We start from the raw sequence: 18214 nt of genomic DNA, 5'->3' as shown, positions 1-18214 counted from the left end.
TCCAGCAACATAGCCTTTACGCTAACTGTTGCTCTCGCTATAATTTTTTTTTTTTTTTTTGGAGAGATTTTCACTGTAGGGTGCGTGCGCTCGCCAGACAGACAGAGAGAGACATAGAGACAGAAAGCGAGAAATCACCCCCCAGGGGGGATGGTCACGCCGCAATCCCTTCTCCTCCATTCTCCTCTCGGGATCTTGGGCACGCACGCACACGCGCCCAGCGTGAGTTTTAAGCCACCGGGTCCAGGACACGAACCGCGGTCAGACTACGTGGGAGTCCAGCGACATAGCCATTACGCTAACTGCTGGTTCCCCGCTATAATATATTTTAACCTTGACGTGAAATAGTTGTTACTTCTCTAACATTACTAAAACAGCAAGCCATGAACGGACCCCCGTCATCCCAAGCTAACCGTCTGGGAATCCTGCTTGCCTTCCAGTTCTCAGCAAGTGACCTTTCTATATATTTGATCATGGTTTGGAATGACCATCTTTTAGGAGGGTGGTAACCAGAATTACTAGATCCCATTGGAAAGAAGACCTCTGAGCTGCGACTGAACCACAACTGCAGTACAGTAAGGCCATCGCTGGGGCACTGCCTGTCCATCCCATGCTTTCCTACAGCCGACAAATCCTCGCACTGAAACATCCATGGCATTCGAAATGTCCACCACTGGGGACTTGGACGGAGGCTCAGGGTGTCCTGCCACATGGGAACAGCTGCCCCGTGGGCCCTGGCCTGCATGCTGGGTGACCGCCACGTCGGCACCGCTGGCCTGTCTGTAGGGCAGTCAGGCTTTCCACGTGGGCCCTCTGTCTAGAGTGGCGTCACTCCTCTGCAGCCTCATCCCTGACCAGAGACATGACTCAGACATTCCAGCACACGCAGGCTTCCAAGTGCTCTCCGCGGTCCCTACTCCTACTGTCTTCTTGGGAGTCAGGGTTTACAGCGGATCCCTCATCTCTGTGTGGAGCAAGGTATTCCGAGGGGATGAACCACGTACGGCAAATTCTTCCCCAAGGAGAAGCCGGCTGGTTACGGGGACATCCCTGGGGACTCTGCAGATTTCAGTGGTGGGTCCGTCTGTTACGTTTTTTTCCTCTCCACTGGGATTCAAAGTTTATCCTGGGAAAAACAGTCTTTCAGATTATATAAAGATGACAGAAGGGGCCCTGTGTTTAAACTGTCCGAGGCTTCACGCGCTGGTCTGCTGGAAGGGAGGGGCCCGGACGTGGACCGGCTCAGCGGCTTTTCCTCTCTGTCCTTGCGTGTCTCTTCTCCCCACTAGTTTTAGCTGAGAACTATTTGGGACAGTGTCGAAGTGACTTTTTTTCAAACCTAAAACTATTTGATCTCAGTCTATGTTTTTACACCCGATACATTGCCGGGCTGACAGATGTGACTACCATGTGGGGGTTGGAGTTTGAAACTCCAAATCTGGTGAACAGTCTCAAGTCCTTTCACTTTAACTCTCAGGACACTAACTTTATTTATAACCGAGTGAGAATGTTGTCTCAGTTCTTCCCAGAAGTCAGTGAGATGGAGTTCCTTTCTGCTAAAGTCTTGGAACTGGGACAGCGAGGTTGCCTTCCCCTGTGATGGCGTAAGTGACAGTATGACACACTCTCTGTAGAGGAGGGAAGTGCCCAGGCCTGTCTCCGCATGCGGAGTTGCCGTGTTTAGCCGCCAGTCCTCCACTTCGCCCATCGGGACCCCGGCCGCCTGGACCACTCGTTTGAGAGCTCATTGAGCGTCTGTGGTCCTTAGCTTCCTCATATGCGAGAAGGACAAGCAGAAGCAAAAAACGGAGCTGCACTTGGAGAGCGGGAGGAGCCCTCAGACACGCGCTCTCCTGACGGTCCAGCGGCCGTTGGCGAAGCCGGGGAGGCACGCTGTGCCGTGTGCCATGGCGGGGAACTGTCACAGGGCCACGCTGCTCAGGAGAAGCCGGGCCACCAGGGCCTCCGCGCTGTCAACCCCCAGCCCGGCGTCACACTCACTCAGTCCGTGTGCCAGCGCCCGGGGCCCGCCCCTCCCTCTCTCCGTCTCTCCCTCTCTCTGTCTCTCCATCTCTTTTTTCTCACTCTCTCATGTGCACACTCATGCACTGTACCAGGATTTTTAAAAAGTTTATTTTTAAAAAAGAAATAGTTATAAAAAGCGTGTCAGTAGATGAGGTCGCAGTGAAAGCCCAGTACCTGCAGTGTTAGTTAGCGTTTGTTTATAGAGCAGCTACATGGGACCAGCAGCTAGCGTAATGGCTATGTCGCTGGACTCCCATGTAGTCGACCGCGGTTCGCGTCCTGGACCTGGTGGCTTAAACTCACACCAAATGTGTGTGTGTGCGTGCCCAAGATCCCGAGAGAATGGAGTAGAAGAGACTGTGACGTGGCCAACCCCCAGGGGATGATTTCTCGCTTTCTGTCTCTCTGTCTCTCTCTTTCTGGTGAGCACACATGCCCTATAGCATAAACCTCTCTCTCTCACACACACACACAAACAGCTATATATCAGGCAGTTTTGAAAACACAGAAAAAACATAAAGCAGGGTGGTCTCTGGTCTCTGGACATAGTCTTCACGGACACGAGCCAGCTAGAGAGGGAGCCGGGCAGAGGGAGTCTATTCCAACAGACACAGAGCTCGTATCAAGCTGAGCATTTAGAGAAGGGGAGGAGGCCTGGCGGAGTTGGGGGCTTTCTGAGCACTAGCATCATATATGGAGGCTTTGCTTTTTGAGACTGGCCAGTGGGCTCTTGCATTCATTGGAGAGAGCGAGTGAGAAAGCACCCCATGGGGTAGGCCACACTGCGACCCCGTCTCCTCCATGTCTCCCTCGGTGCAGGATCCAGGGCATGGGCGCACACGTACACAGCCTGTTTCTCAAGCCGCCGGGCCCAGGACTTGGACCTCGCAGTCAGTCATATGGGAGCCTGCCCCACACATGGCGTCTTTGTCGTGTGCCAGGCCTGTTCTGAGGCTCCAGTCGTCTCCGTCCCCCGTGAAACACGGCGACAAGCACACGTGACCAGTGGCTTTGTTCTGGAAAGTCAGACAAACACGACAGAAGACAAGCTGGACAGTGGGCCAGGTCACGAGCACCGAAGGCCAGACAGACGGCTCTGGACATCACAGAGCTATCGGGGAGCCACGGTGACTTCTGGAGCAGGAGCGTTGGGGGAGACCTCCTTACAGGCCAGGGAGATTCGGCGAGCAGTAAGGGAGAGAGCATCAGAGACACTAAGCGGAGTTTACAAAGCCCTGGCCTCGTGATGTGGTGGTAACAGCAGTGCTTATCCTTGGCTGGGCAGTGTCATTAAACCAGGGACGTGGGGCCACACTCACAGAAGCATCACGCAGCCACGTGGAAGGCCCGTGTGATGAGAGGAGGCGAGTTTAGGTCCGCGGTGCGTCCTGTTGACTCCCTCATTCCGGCCCCGAACGGTCCTCTCTTGGGGATGACGTGACACTGACTTGGTGCGGCTCTGCCCCGGGAAGCGTTTAGCAGAGGCCAACGCAGTGGTGAGAGACGGGTCCGAGGACACTGCGCTGTCGACAGCCTCGGCCTCTGCCCCTCGGTGGCCTGGTGTGACTCGCGGCCTGCTCCGCACCAGTGGGCGTTGCTGACCGGCCATCGCGCACCAGGGCAGACGGAAGGCGTTCCCTGTGCGCTCTGAGGACAGTGCGGGCCGGCGGCCAGGCACCGGCACGTGCTACCCGGCACGAGGGAAGTGGACCACGGCCCACCGTGGTCCCTGCCTGGTGGCGTCTACGTCCCAGCTGTGGAGAGCCATGTGGGGTGTCCAGGGAACAAGCCCCCACCCTTGCTCTGACAGCTCCTTAGAGCGCACCAGTCTGAGCAGCCCTCCTGAGTGGCTGCGTGAAAACCGAGCATTGAGCTGTCCTGTCCCATCACAGCTGTGCTGTCCCTGGGCCGGGGCAGCGTGCTGGGGGCAGACACACCTGCAGAGTGCCGGGCCCAGGGACGTGTCACAGGGACATGGAGGCGTGCAGCTGTGGGCTGGCCCGTGTCAGACGGTGAGAACGCATCACAGGGAGTGAAGGCCAGAAGGTCTCACGTGCGGGGGAGCACTGGGGACAGCTCTGGTATGCCCGTGAGGCCGGGTTCAGCCGTTGTCAGCCTCTGTCGCCAGACCACATGGAGAAGGGAAGGCAGACATGCCCCAGCAAGGCGGCCACCGGAGGGGAAGGTCGCTCGGAACACCTCTTACTCAGCGATGTCTCTAAGGAGGTTGAAGACGGCGTTCTCTGGAGGAAACGGATGCCTTCCGCGGGTGTGGCCGTGAAGGACATGACAGCATTAGCAGTGTGGACACAGCCTAAGGCACTTCCCACCAAGGCAGGGCATGGGAGGCCCTCCTGCAGAGCTGCAGGCCGAGGGCAGCCTCACCTATGCGGACGCGCTGCAGGGCCCAGCTCAGGCAGAGGTGAGCGGGTGGGGTTGGGACAGCAGGCCGTGCAGGGGGCGGTGGGAGCCCGAGCAGCGCCGTGCAGGGGGCGGTGGGAGCCTGAGCAGCGCCGCGCAGCTGTGTGGATGCCGCCAGCTCGAGTTTCCCAGCGCCTCAGCATCTCACACTGAAAACCCACAGTCCGGGCAGTTACCGGGCGACACTTGTGCCATTCAGAATGTGCCAACAGGGACCCCGGGCAGGTCATCGCACACATGGAAACGCCACCACCAGCACAGCTTGGGGGAGAGGACGGTAGCAGGTCCTTGTCAGACGAGGTGTGCCGAGGTTGTCTGAGCAGTCGGCTGTGGGCTGACGGCCGAGACAGGGTGTCCGCCGAGGACTCGGTCTCCCTCCTGCATAAGCAAGGCAGGCCCAGTGAACACAGAGCCAAGGATCAGGGAGGGAAGGCTGGCCGAGGGTGGCCTGGCCGCCCACGTGTGCTAAGTGGGATCCGAAATTAGCCAGCCCTCGATGACTAGAAGTTTCTTGCAGTCTGAATATTTCTAAGTATGTGTGAAGTTGCCCCCAGTCGTCCCCCCCCCCAAACAATTAGAATCTGAAAACCACACCAAGCACTCGCTGGGCTCTCCAGACGTGCACACCAGAGACAGTGGGCGTCAGGTCCTGCACACTCGGGCTACTGGGACGCTGATTGTATTCCTGGTGCTGGGCGGGGGTCGTGGCTAGGGATGGTGCCGCCCCTGAACCAAGTGAGCTGGCAGCGCAGTAACAGGGCTTCCATCCAGATGACGGACTTGCGGTGTGAGCATCACAGGGTCTTTTCTGAACTGCAGACGTGACGCTGAAGTCCTCATTTGGGTCCAGTCAAGTGGTGCAGGCAGGAGGGTGGTGCTTCATGGCGGCTGAGGCCATGCGGAAGCCCAGGTTCAGTTTCCGGCTTACCAGGAGGCTGTAGCAGGAAGATTCCAATCTCTTCCTCTCTCCCTTCTCCTCCCTCTCTCACATATTAAAAACTTGAAAAAAATTTTGTTTCAGGGAGGGAGTCTATTAGGGAACTGGGAGTTCCTATAAAACATGGTTTGATAGAGGAGAATCTATCAACACGCTAAGATTAAGGGCAGGTAGTCTGGATCGCCTGTACTTGGCGAGTCAGGTGACTGGTCGGAGGTGTGCTGGCGCAGGGCTGTGTTGGCAGGATGGCCTGGGCGTCCCTTCAGTGCGGTTGCAGAGACTGAGCCAGGCAACAATAGGCATCGGACACACAGTGGTCAAGGTAGAGTCCCTGTGCTCAGCATGGCTCCTCTGGGGGCAGTGAGTGCAGACAGGGGTCAAGACGGAGTGTGGCAGGCAGGCCGGAGGGCAGAGGGGTTCTGACCGAGAGCCTGCTCCATGGGCTTGGGGTGGGGAGGAGGCCAGGTGGGGCTCTTTGAAAGAGCGGATGGCTGTGTTCAGCAACACTGAGCTGACATCCTGTTAAGACAAAACTTGGGGTCAGCAGATAACATAATGTTTATGTTGCTGGACTCCAGCATGGCCACAGTTCAAGTCCTGGACTGGAGACTTAACACTCACACCGAGCACATGAGCAGGCGCGCCCAAAATCTCGAGAGGAGAATGGCCAGTGTGGCCATCTGCACTGGGGCGATCTCTCACTTTCCCTCTCTGTCTCTCCAGCAAGTGCACGTGCCTGGTAACAAAAATCTCTCTTAAAACAAGCATGGAACAAGATGTTTATGTTTTCAATTTTCAGGCTAAGAGCACGCACTAATTTTTCAATAATTTCCATTGTTTATATGATCAATGAAGCCGTGTGAATGTTTTTCAAATCATAAACGGTGTTTGATCATGCCTCACACCCGAGATTCTTGTAAGGATTAACACGCTTGGATTTGCTCAGACTCCAGCCGAAACACATTGTTCAACGTCAGATGAAATCGACCCTCATCCCAGCTTCCAGGAAAGCGAGGCTGGTGCTCAGCGAGCAGTGCCAATCATGGGCCTGAGTGGGAGCCAGCTGGTCTCCTGCTGCTTCTAGAAGGAGCCTCAGATCCCGTCTGAGCTAGAGCAAGGCGTTCCGTGTGTGCAGCACCCTCTGCACCGCCACGTACCGGGCAGACACATCCCCGTCCCCTCTCCCTTCTGCCTGGCCTGGCTACAGCCCAGGCATCTGTGCTCCGCTGACCTCTGAGGTGGACACTGGTATTACTTGAGGGTTTGTGATTTGCTTTGCTCTCCGATCATCAAAGCCATTCTCTCTGGGGTCAGCCGGTGTGGTGGTTGTCCCGGCAGGTCTCACATCGCTGACTCTGCAGTTTGAGTCCTGGGCCTGGCAGCTTGAAAAACATGCTGGGCACGTGTGCATGTGTGCCCAAAACCCCAATAGGGGAATGGAGAAGGGGGATTGCGGCATGGCCACCCCCAGGGGAGATGCCGGGGAGGGGACGTATTGCCTTCTCACCTCTTTTTCTCCCTCTGGTGAGTGCACATGTCCTATAGCAAACTGGGGGGAAATATTCTCTCAAGAATGATTTGTGGGGCTGGCCCACATGGCCTGGTGAGTAGAGAGCTGGATCCCACATGGCCGGTGCAGTTTGAATCCCACCCTGGCAGCACTTCAAGCCCCGAGTGTGTGCACACCCGAAACCCTGAGAGGGTGGAGAAATGGAGGTGGGGCTGCAGCGTGACCATGCTCCATCGGGGGTGTTCTCTTGGTCACCCTCTAGGAAGCGCACACACCTCTGGCAATACTTCTCATGGTAATTTTACAAGTGCTTGAGTTCTGTCCTCCCTGACCGCAATGCATTCAGAAGAAACAGTGGGGTTTTCTTTTCTTTTTTTTTTTTTTTTTTTTTGTTAGAAGATTTTGCTTAGGGCACATATACTTGCCAAAAAGAGAGAGACAGAGACAGAGACGGCGAGAGGGAATGTGACAAATCATCCCCCAGGGGCAATGGCCATACCATAATCCCTCCATTCTCCTCTTGGGATCTTGGGCACACATGCATACATGCCCGGCCTGACTTTCCAGCCACCGGGTCTGGGACTCAAACCATGGTTGGCCATGTGGGAGTCAGTGACATAGCTGCTATGCCACCTGCTAGTCCAGCACCAGAGTTCTCCAAAAGCAAGTGCGCATGTTCAGATCAGCATTGCGTCCCTGAACCTCGGAGGTAGAAGAGGTCACCCTTCAGTTCAATCTCTTCATTTTGGCCCTGAGAAATGAGGCTCACCTGGGCCCCAACAGCAAGCCAGGGTGGTGTTAGGAAGGGGCTCAGTCTCCATCCACCCAGGTCCAACACTGGAATGTGGACACACCTCTCTTGTGCCATTCAGAATATGCCAACATGGACACACGCTAAAGTGAAGATTCTCCTCCTCCTCCTTCTCCTCCTCTTCCTTCTCCTTATTCTTCTCCTCCTTATTCTTCTCCTTCTCCTTCTACTTCTCCTCCTTCTTATCCTCCTCCTTCTCCTCCTCCTTCTCCTTATTATTCTCCTCCTCTTTATTCTTCTCCTCCTCCTTCTCCTTCTCCTCCTTCTCCCTCTTCTCCTCCTCCTTCTCCTTCTCCTTCTTCTTCTCCTTCTCCCCCTCCTTCTCCTTATTCTTCTTCTCCTCCTTCTCCTCCTTCCTTCCTTCCTCCTCCTCCTTCTCCTTCCTCCTCCTCCTTTTCCTTCTCCTTATTCGTCTCCTTCTTCTCTTCCTTCCTCCTCCTTCCTCCTCCTCCTCCTCCTTCTTCCCCTTCTTATTCTGACCTGGGCCTGAGGTCCTGTATTCCCACTAATGAACTCCTAGGACAGCGCAATGTGTGGACCGTGGCCTCCCCTTGACTAGCCCAGGGCTGTTAACACAGAAACCCATCACCAAGTGGAGGTAGATATTAGCAGAAGGCTATTCTGGCTTGGGAACAGCAGATGACTCCAAAGCGGGCTCGCATACCTCAAGGACTTTAGCAGTCCTGCACTAAGTACCCCATGCTGTTGCAACGGGGATGGGCCACCACCGCACAATGCTGGCTTCAGGAAACACGTGAGAAGTTTATTATAGTTAGGAAACTGGTCAGGTAAGGCTTTCGGCCCTGTCTACCTAGTTGTCATGTGCCCTCCGGTCACAGGACTGGCATCCAAGATGCCCTGACCATGGCGCCCTGCCACACGCACCCGTCTCGTGAGAAGCTGCTGGGCCCTCAGCCTCAAGTTATTTTCTTTGTCTTTTTTCTTTTTTTTGAGACATTTTTGCTATAGGGCATGCATGTGCACTCACTGGAGAGACAGAGAGATAGAAAGTGAGAACTCACCCCCCAGTGGAATGGCCACACCATAATCCCTTCTCCTCCATTCTCCTCTCAGGATTTTGGGCACGCATACACATGTGCCTCACATGAGTTTCAAGCTTCTGGGTCTAGGACTCGAACTGTGGTCTACCATGCTGGAGTCTAGCACATAACCACTATGCCACCTGTTGGCCCCGGTACATGTTAATTTCACAATACTTAAATAGGGGCGTTTCTGATGCCAGCAGGTAGCATGGTAGTGAAGGCTCTGGATCCCACATGACCAACTGTGGTTCAAGTCCTAGACCTGGCGGCTTGAAAATTAAGCCGGGTGCATGTGCATGCATGCCTAGTCTTAAGAGGAGAAGGAACTGTGGCACAGCCACCCCGGGGAGTCGTTTCTCACTTTTCCTTTCTTTCTCTTTCTGAAAAGTATACGTGCCTTATGCTTAAAAACTAAGAAACAAACCGAAAGAGGAACAGCAAAAACCCTGAAGAGAACGATGGTAGCAACTGGCCGTGACTGCAGTTATGTGACTGGTTTTTTCTCTAGGGATATCTGTGTTTTCAGGCCACAGTGACGCATGCGTAACTGAAAACACAGGAGGGGAAACTGGGGGGGGGGGACTGAAAACACAGGAGGGGAAACTGGGGGGGGTGGGGTGGGGCAGTGCTTCCTTCTACATCTATCCACACGGTCTTGGCATCTGGAGGTGACATCTCTGTGAGGAGTGACCTACAGCTCAGGTGGTTGCTCTCATGCAGCCTGTCTCCTTGGGCACCTGTCCCTGCTCCCCACAGCCCCAGCGCTCTGCACGAAGCCACCACGCATCTGCACGGGAGTTTTAAGGTCTGGAAGGGCGTCCCAGCACAGGATGCTGCTGCTGAAGGCTGTGGCGTGCTTGCGAGTCTCGCAGCCTCTGAGGCAGCGTCTCGGGGACTGCTGGTGCTTTATTTTGCAGGCTGCTCTTCAGGAAGCCAGAGAAGCGCGCATACGCAGGTCTTCGATGAGATTTCTTGGCATTGAATTTGGTTAGAAGGGAAATTAAAAGAAATCATCCCATGTTAGTAAAAACAAATAGTTTTAATTCCTACCTTTTTAAAGGCAGAAAGATAGTATTTCTTCTTGTCCACTCTGGAGAAAAGGAAGGTTGTGTTAATATCACTGTGTATGTGTTGTCAGGGCTAAATTGCATCGGAAGGGGCCTTTGCGTGGTGGTTCTTATGTAGATGAACTAGTAATAATAATTATGACCATGGATGTTGAGCATCCAGGTGAAGTTTTTTGTCTGTAAAGGTATTAGCTTCTAGAACCTTCCAGAGGCCTATTTCTTAGAGCATGACATTGGTAGAAACAAAAGGTCCAGTCACGAGAGTGACACAGCAAGAACCACCATGAAGGTCCACCCTGAAGCCCTGGGCTGCGGCATGACCTTGAGGCCGGGGTCGCACGAGACTCTACCATTTTGATATGCAAATGTATTTGAGTGAATCAAATGTGTATTTTATACAATTTAAAAATAATGTGTCAGCGGAAGAGTTACGACGTACCTTTCTATTTTTCTGTGCAAAAATACTTCAGGGCTTGTCTGGCGGCCGGTAGTTTTACCTGCGGCGTAAAGTATCTGCTACGTGCTTCTGTAGAACAGCTGCTCTGAATCTTAAAGTGTGTTTGCCTTTGAGTTGGGGTCTTTGGATTAAGTGAAATTTATACGGATCAAAATCTGCTTCTATTCCCTGTCTTTCAACATTAAAGGCAACGCTGAACTTCTAATATCTCTTACAAAACGGGAAATACAGTTTTCTGGTCGGTAATCACTAGAGAGTGAAAGTCCTCGACTCCATTGTTTGACAGTTTCACGACAAAGTGCGCGGAGATCGGTACAAGCCAGGCACCTGTGGGAGAAAAAGCGCGAGGTCGTCATGGTAACGGCCAGGCGGGGCCGTGTCCACCCTTTGCAAAGCGGTGTGTCCCACAGTGAGGACCGGTGATGGGGACAGAAGGCGGAGCGAAGGCGCACGGCAGGTGTCACGCCCCGCCACCTGTTCGGCCTCATTCTAGGCAAACTTCAGTGAGACCTTTAGCAGCTCGGAGGAACCGTAGCAAAGCCCGTCCCTCCACGTCCGCTTTCTCCCTGTGTCCAGTCCAGCTGACGTAGGAGGGCACTTGCCGTCTGAGCTTCCGGTGTCTCAGCATTCCATTGCTTGTCACATTTCTGCCCTCTAGGTGCCAGCCTGGATTCACGGGAGCGAGATGTACTGAGAATGTGCCCATGAAAGTCCGAACCCAAGAAAGTATGTCACAATAACCTGGCCGCTCTCTCCCCAATGTACAGCGACAGTCTCTACCGCTTGGTGCGTTTACAGCTCAAGGCCGCTGACTCCCCGTGGTCTCATCGTGGTCCCACTGGGGCGCAAACCCGTCCAGCAGGCCTTGCCCAGCTGGCTGTCCGCAGGGCCCGAAGTTGTCCGCCTGAAGGGACGGGCCGGCAGGATGGCCTGTGACACTGCTGACATGGCGGCAAGACAGCCCCAAACCATTTCCTTCCAGCGTTCTGACCACGGCTGTCGAACGCAAAGCCGAGCACCCCAGGTCCCATGCTGGCTCCCTTAGGAGAAAGCAGTCCCTTCTGAGCTGGCTCCTGCCACGCACACCCAGCCCCGCCGGGGTGGGCAGAGTCCGGACCACGATGAGGACAGGGGTCAGCGGGTCCTGAGGGTGAGCCTCCAAGGCAGTCAGAGGCACTGACGGAGCTCCTTTCTCGCGTGTACTCACCTCTTCTCTGTTTCTCTGTGTTTTCTACCATTGTTTTTGTTTCTTCTCTCAGGTGCCCAAATGAGTTTACTGGTGACCGCTGCCAGAACTACGTAATGACCAGTTTCTACAGTACGTCCGCCCCTTTCTGTCCCTGCCTGGCTAGGAGCATGCTCAGTGGGCCCTGCTTTCTTGTCGCTGCGTCTCCCTCAGCTCCACCTAGAGCTAGCCGGTCTGCCCGGTCTAACCGACCACTCTTCTGTCGCATGAGGACATTAACACCGCGGCGTGGCCTCCTCCGCCGGGGGCGGGCTCGCAGACGCTAGTAGGTGTGCCAGGCTCTGGCGTGCCCCAGTCGCTGTCGGATCCTGTGATACAAACGGTAGCCACGTCAAGCAGTGGAATATAATAAAGGCATTTAAAAGTCTCACTTTCGTTGATAAAAGTCCATCCTCTCTGTACAATGGTGCCTGAAGAGGGTGGCACCCGGCCGTCAGCAGCTTGCACGGAAGGGATGGTAAGTGCAGCCTGCCCAGAGGTGCCGGTGGCACCAATCACGGCAGAGGGAGCACGGTCTCCCTTCACCACAGACAGTTTGCACTTAGGCATTTTTTAAAAAGCACCGAGTAGGAAAATGGGAAGCCAACATTTCAGGGTAAGTGAGAAAGCGGCTGCTACTCGTGTGCGCAGGGACTAGTTTATACCACTTACCTGCGCTCTCTTTCTTCGCGCTAGTTTCAGGGGTGGTTCTTTTACTTTTTGAAGGATTTATTACTTTAAAATATAACAGTTCAACCCTCCTGCAGAGCCGGGACACTCTGATGGCCTTCCGTGCTTCGTGAAGTGTTGGACACCATTACCAGGAGGTCCAGTTCACTGTGCCCCTCACCACGTGGATAGCTAAGCCATATAGTTGTCCATTTATTGTGAACTGGGGTTATCGCTATGGATTCTGAAGTTTTCCAAACAATGTATATAAAATCGATTCCGAATAGTTTCCCACGTAGACTGTAGTTCGGAGAATTTCGCCCATGAGGTTCATACGAAATGTCTTAGGGAGTGTGAGGGTGCCCTGCCTCTACGCCACTCCACCTGTGGCCTCCGAGCAGCCTTAGCACGCAGGAGGTGCAGCCCCGAGTCCTTGCTTACAAAGGCGGCGGCGTGCAGCTGACAGCTGCTCACCCTGAAGACAGCCCGCAGCGCAGCGGCAGCTTAAACTTAGACCTCTAGCGCCCACCCCCCAGTGAGGAAGCCCATCATGTGGGGCGCAGAAGGGGTCAGAGAGGTTCTCGGCCTCCTGCATGTAGAGAATGCAGCTCTGCAGCCCCTTGGCCATCCTACGAGTCAGCAACGGATTCTCCAATGCCCAGTCCGTACCGAGCAAGAGGGTACTCAGGAGTCGGACCGTGTTTCCATGGGCGACGTAACCATTTTCTCTTGTGAAAAATCGGTGAACTAGCCTTATTCAACTTTCAGACGGACATCATCATCTTATTTACTGTCGGTGGCAAGCGGGCATCTAGTGAGAGGTGCCTGCTCTCTGCACGATGCCTAAACGCACGTATGTCCCTCCGAAGCTATCCGGAGCTGTGGTCAAGGTAGCCAGGGTAGAAAGGAAGATTAGACGCGAGAAAGCCATGTACTTCCTGCACTAAAGCCATTCCTTTAGTTTGTATCACACTGACAGAAAAGCACGCTCCTGTGACTTCACAGACCCCGTGGAAGCGCATGTTAGAATTTAAGGACACTCTGAGCGCCCGCAGAGTCGCCTGGGCCGTGAGGAGAGGGCGTTAGAGAGGAAGGCAGGGCGGGCTGGCTGCGCTGTCCTGTCGGCTGCCATGCCTCGGCCAGGACCACATGAAAGGCGCGGGTGTGGTTCCAGGGCCAGCCCGGAGGCCGGCGTGGGGCCGTGTGCTGTGATCCCAGCAGCTCGGCCGGCTGCAATGGGAGGAGCTCGGGCGCGAGCTGGCCGGCAGCGTAGCGAGACCCTGTGTCAGAGTTTCCCGGGACAGCGGTGCAGAGATGTTTTCAGGGGCGCTGTTGGTCCGTTTTCTCCTTTTCAATTGCACTCTGTGTTTGTGAAGCTCAGAGCATGAGTCTTTGAATAAGTTGCTCAGGAAGCTTTCAAGGCTGCGTTTGGAAGACTTCCAGGAAAGCAGGGTCCTAGTGGCCCGCGGTGGCTTACAGAGCCACTTGCAGTGATTGCGCCTCCTGTCCACAGAGCAGGCGCCCTGGGGCTGTCCCCGCAGGGCCAACCTTCCGACTTCCATGTCTTGGTTCTCAATTTCTCTCTCTGCAAACCCACATAGAAGGCCAGCAGGCAGGTTTTCACAACTCTAGTAACGATGAAGGCTGATTCTGGAGAGAAGATGCGGCCGCAGTGCCCACTGAGAAATGGCATTGTTTATTGCAGATGTCAAGTCTGAGAGGAAAGGTAGCCCGCAGCTCCAAAGACAGGCAGTTAACTTGCCAAACGCCATCTTCAGTCGGAGAATTGCAGCCTAGAGCGTAGTTTTTAAAAATTGTTCACTAACACGTATCTGGTTAGGGTTGCTGCAGTGGTCAGAATGTCCAATGGGGCATTTATTGGTTTATAAAAGCTGATTTGAACTAGGAAAGAAAGGAACAAATATATATTTTATAAGGCAGCCGTTTGCCTTGAAATGAAACATTTATAGTGCCTTCTAGGAAAATCTTGTCATGGTTAGTCAGCTTCACATCTGACCTGCCTTGACACAGTTTCCACTGCAAAGGACCGAGCCCTTAGTCTGTGCTGCGGGCCGTGCACACGTGCGTGTCAGCCATCCGTCAGTGACTGGACTTTTCAGAGGGAAAAGGGAAACGCACCCACACCCCAGTCAGCGGGGCCCCGGCCGAGTGAGTCATACCTCCACGAATACACAGGGACTGACTTGCAGCAGCTCACGGCACAGAATGTGTCAGGAGAGTACCGTTTTAGAATGGTTAGACACATTCCCAAAATGAGAGAACTCGGTAGACAGCCTCGAAAGCCGTCCGAAGCACGCGCGCTGGTGCAGCTGGCATCTGTGCGGCTGTCTAAACGCTCCAAAGCCGCCGAAGCAATTGGACTTACCAACTCCAGCCGTAAGGAAAGTGCGTGGAGGCCCCAGAGTGTTAGTGAGCTGTCAGGTCATCCCGTTACAGGACGTGGATGGGGGAGTGGGGGAAGGTACCCACATTTCACCAAGGTAAGTCCACATTAGCTCAGACACCCATCTGGTGCCGCTCAGAAACGGCGCGGACAGAACTCAGCATGGTTTTCCGAGTGCGGAGTTTGAATACCACCCGTAAATCTTCCAGACGAGCCGCATAAACTTGCCCGAGACTTACAGTTGAGAATAAAATCTCAAATGCCTTCAAATTTTAACAGAAGCCGTAATTGCATGGAGGTATCATTTTGGAAAAAGGAAGTTCTATTATTCTTCCCTCTAATGCAATTGAAAATTCTAAGTCAACCTCCACATTAATCAGTTCCCGAGCAGCTACGAAATCCTAAGGCAGAGGATTAGTAAGCCAATATTTAATAGTTTTCAGAGACTCTTAGGTTTAAATTAATGTTTTATATTGCTTAGGGCATAGCAGGAAACCACATGTAGAAGAGGAAACTGAATTGTTTACAGTAATCATCATGTTTTGAATTATTAATTTAATCTGAAAACTAGCGTCGAGGCAGCTGTTCGGTAGAAAGCAGTGACGTGCAATGCCCCTAAGCCAGCGCTGATTAAACAGCAGGACGGGGTGTCTGTGTGGAGCCCCGACTCCTCGGAGCGGGCAGAGCAGCGGCAGCTGCATGTGTGCCGCCCGCACCCCGTCAGGGCTGGCCCAGAGGACTGTCCAGGTTTAAGTGCCCGCCTCCCATCCAGTGACTCACAACTGGGCTGCCTGATAAGAATGCTCTCCAGAGAAAGGAAGCCGTAGTTAGGCTCACAGGCTTCCTGCGGGCCCGGAGACGCGGTAACACAGGTGCATGAGCATGCTGCTAATTCTGTTGGAGACCTAACCAAGCTTTCTACGCAACTAACGTGAGCCGTCAGCAGTGTCCACGTGGGCGTGGAAGAGTGGCTCTGGAAGGATTGCTGTGGACAGCTCCTCCATTTTAACCCTTAAATTATTGTTGACTGGTAGGAGGAAAAGGCCGGAGACTGAGGGGGCCTAGGAAGGAAAACTGGGTCACAGCCTCGTGGAAATGGGGAGGAAAAGGACTGCCAGCTTTCTTGGAAAGAGATTTTTTTCATTTGATATTTCAGATTGGCTGTAAGGAAAGCAAATGGGGGCGGGGTAAATGTCCATTGGCCAAGATGAGTGTCGCAGACACAGACTCACCCGGACTGGAGTCAGCCACTCTCCTGAGAACTCTGTAGGCAAATTCACTCCGCCGCCAGCTTCTCGTTTGTAACAACCTGAGCCTGTCTGGCTGAGCCCGCTGGGCCCAAGGCGGAAGGGCCCTGCTCTGCGCGGCCCCTCGCAGAATCCTGGCTGCCGCACATACTCTGTACCACTTACTGTATGTGTCTATGCTGGGCATTACCTAGGTACAGTTTTAACCTGGGAAGCTTTGTTTCCTTAAGAAATGGCAGGTTTTAAAGTCTGTTTCTTGGTAACGTCCCAGGAGCGTAACTCAAAGTCCAGCTGAGGACAGGACAGCCCATGGCCACAGCCCACCGGGGTCTGTCCCAGCCGTCACCTCTTTCTGCTGTCGGCTGCGGGAGCTCAGGGCTCCGCGGTGGTGCGGGTCACCCCAGGGGTTAGCTCAGAAGCCTGTGGGGGGTGAGAAGTTAACTTGCCCGGGATCACCGGTCAATGGCAGAGGCAGGACCTGAACAGGATGGCTGTGGCACACGCCTCCTCCCCGTCTCTGTAGAAGGGGCCTTCTGCCCACACAACACCGCTCCAGCACGTGTTCCCAGACCGCCCTGGCCCCGACGGGGTGCCCGCCCCCATACACCGGCCTCTGCACACGCATGGAAGCCATCCTGGTTTCAGGAATGAAAGGCGTTCCTGAGCTTTCCCTCGGAACCCCGTTTCCCCTGCTCCTCACTGGGGCCGGCAGACTCTGGGGCCCTGCGACCGGGGTTTCCAGAGAGCAGGGCCGAGCTGCGGCTGGCTGTCCCGCTGCGCCCCTGAGCAGCTCAGGCCAGAGGTAATCTGTGGCTGCCGTCCGAGGGAGCAATGGGTCACTGCTGACTCAGGAACAGCGTCCCCCGGCCCCACCATGAAACGCCACCATTTCGGGTTTGGAGAAGTGAGACCCAGCTGCCCTGAGCCCACGAGGCCCCACGGCGGCACCGGAGTGCTGGCCCATGCCCCAGGCCTGCCCGGTGTGTTGAGCGAAGGTCTGTTGCTTTTTCTTCATGAAACCACTTTCAAAGTGGCAAAGAAAGGGAGGGAGGGGACACAGCCACAGGGAGCAGCCGAAGAGCAGGTAGGACTGGAGCGGGTGCCCGCCCCGAACCCACGCCCATGCTGCTGATCGGACGGTGAACTCGCTGCCGGCCCGGCCTCTGCTCCTGCCTCTGCCATTGTGCCACTTCGGGTCAGAAAGGTTAACCTCCTGGGAACACTGCCCCGCCCTTCACCAAGGGAACGGAGTGACAGCACACGCCTCTTCCCACCGTCCCGTGTGCCGGTCCCCCTCAGTCAGGCCTTTAAGGGTTAAGATGACAGGCTGCGCGCACCCCTCCGAGCTCCGCGCCCTGGGCACTGCTGCGGCGCGCCGCGACCTGGCAGGTGCACGCAGACAGCCGCGGCCGTGCGATGTGTCGGGAGCGCGGTGTACTGCTCTTTCTGAAACTTTTTCCCTTTCTCTCCTTTTTTGTCAACTTTCTGCAATGGCAGAGCACCTTGGGATTGAATTTATGGGTATGGACGAATCCTCATTCCTTTTGGCCTGCAGAGTTTAGAGCCTAAGAGCTGAGATGTCCCCCGCCCCACTTCTACCTTCCAGCTGCTCACTAATCTCCTTCCTCTTTAGAAGGGGCCATACAGCCATAACAGTCCTGCCCTGCGACCCCGGGTAGCTCACTGAGACGCCAGAGCCCAGCAGCCTTAGGGCCCACGTGTCCCCCACGCAGACGAAACCACTTCACTGCCGCCCGTCACATACACCTCCCTGCGGCCCGCCGACCACCCAGCTGCGCTGCCCGGGACAGCCAGGCCCGTCTGAGTGTGGGGCGCGCCCCAGGCAGGCGAGCCAGGGGCTGAGGTTCAAATGCATCTGCTTAACAGACGCCCGATTTGACCTCCAGTACAAAACGGCCTCTCGCACCCCAGAGCCCGCCCGACAGCGCGGCAGTGTAGGCGTGGCCCCGAGTGACTCCGGTTTTCTGGAGATACTCCAGATACCCGATTGGTGGTACTGCAAGGGAGCAGTCAGAACGGGAAGCCGTGTGCTGTTTCAGGCAAAGACTCTAGCACTAGTGGGATTAACTTTGAGTCCCCGAGCTTGTCCAGAAAGCAGTCGCGTAGATGAGCACACTGAAAACAGAGGAGAGAGACTCCCCAAGGCGAGACTCGGTGCTCCTTCCGAAGCCTCCATTCCAGGTAGTTGGGAAGACAGGCCCGTCTCTGAGGTGCAGGCGGCCAGAGGCAGCCCTGGGCGGGCCAGCCAGCGTCTGCGCACCACAGCCTGGGTGCAGTTGGGGCAGCAGGGCGCCATCCCCATCCCGAGGCCCGGTGACAGGGAGGAGGACCCCGCGGCTGCTGCTGGGGGGGGAGAGAGGGCCGCAGAGTGGCCCCG

At 55.1% G+C, this 18214-nt stretch overlaps 1 protein-coding gene across 4 annotated transcripts in view; it reads left to right on the top strand.

Annotated features, from left to right (window-relative positions):
• NRG1 (neuregulin 1) overlaps nt 1–18214 on the top strand; it is a 312205-nt gene that overhangs the window by 281452 nt on the left and 12539 nt on the right. For 3 of the 4 annotated variants that reach the window (XM_027767759.1, XM_027767761.1, XM_027767760.1), the window contains 2 exons: nt 11531–11589; nt 17314–17337. In XM_027767759.1, coding sequence (XP_027623560.1) covers nt 11531–11589; nt 17314–17337 — 83 coding nt within the window. The remainder of the gene's footprint in view (nt 1–11530; nt 11590–17313; nt 17338–18214) is intronic. The other variant, XM_006167181.2, reaches the window with a different exon arrangement.

This window comes from Tupaia chinensis, unplaced genomic scaffold, assembly GCF_000334495.1.
Source record: "Tupaia chinensis unplaced genomic scaffold, TupChi_1.0 Scaffold144602_1, whole genome shotgun sequence".
In the NCBI taxonomy this organism is placed as follows: domain Eukaryota; kingdom Metazoa; phylum Chordata; class Mammalia; order Scandentia; family Tupaiidae; genus Tupaia; species Tupaia belangeri.
This window is presented reverse-complemented; position numbering and strand designations above follow the sequence as displayed.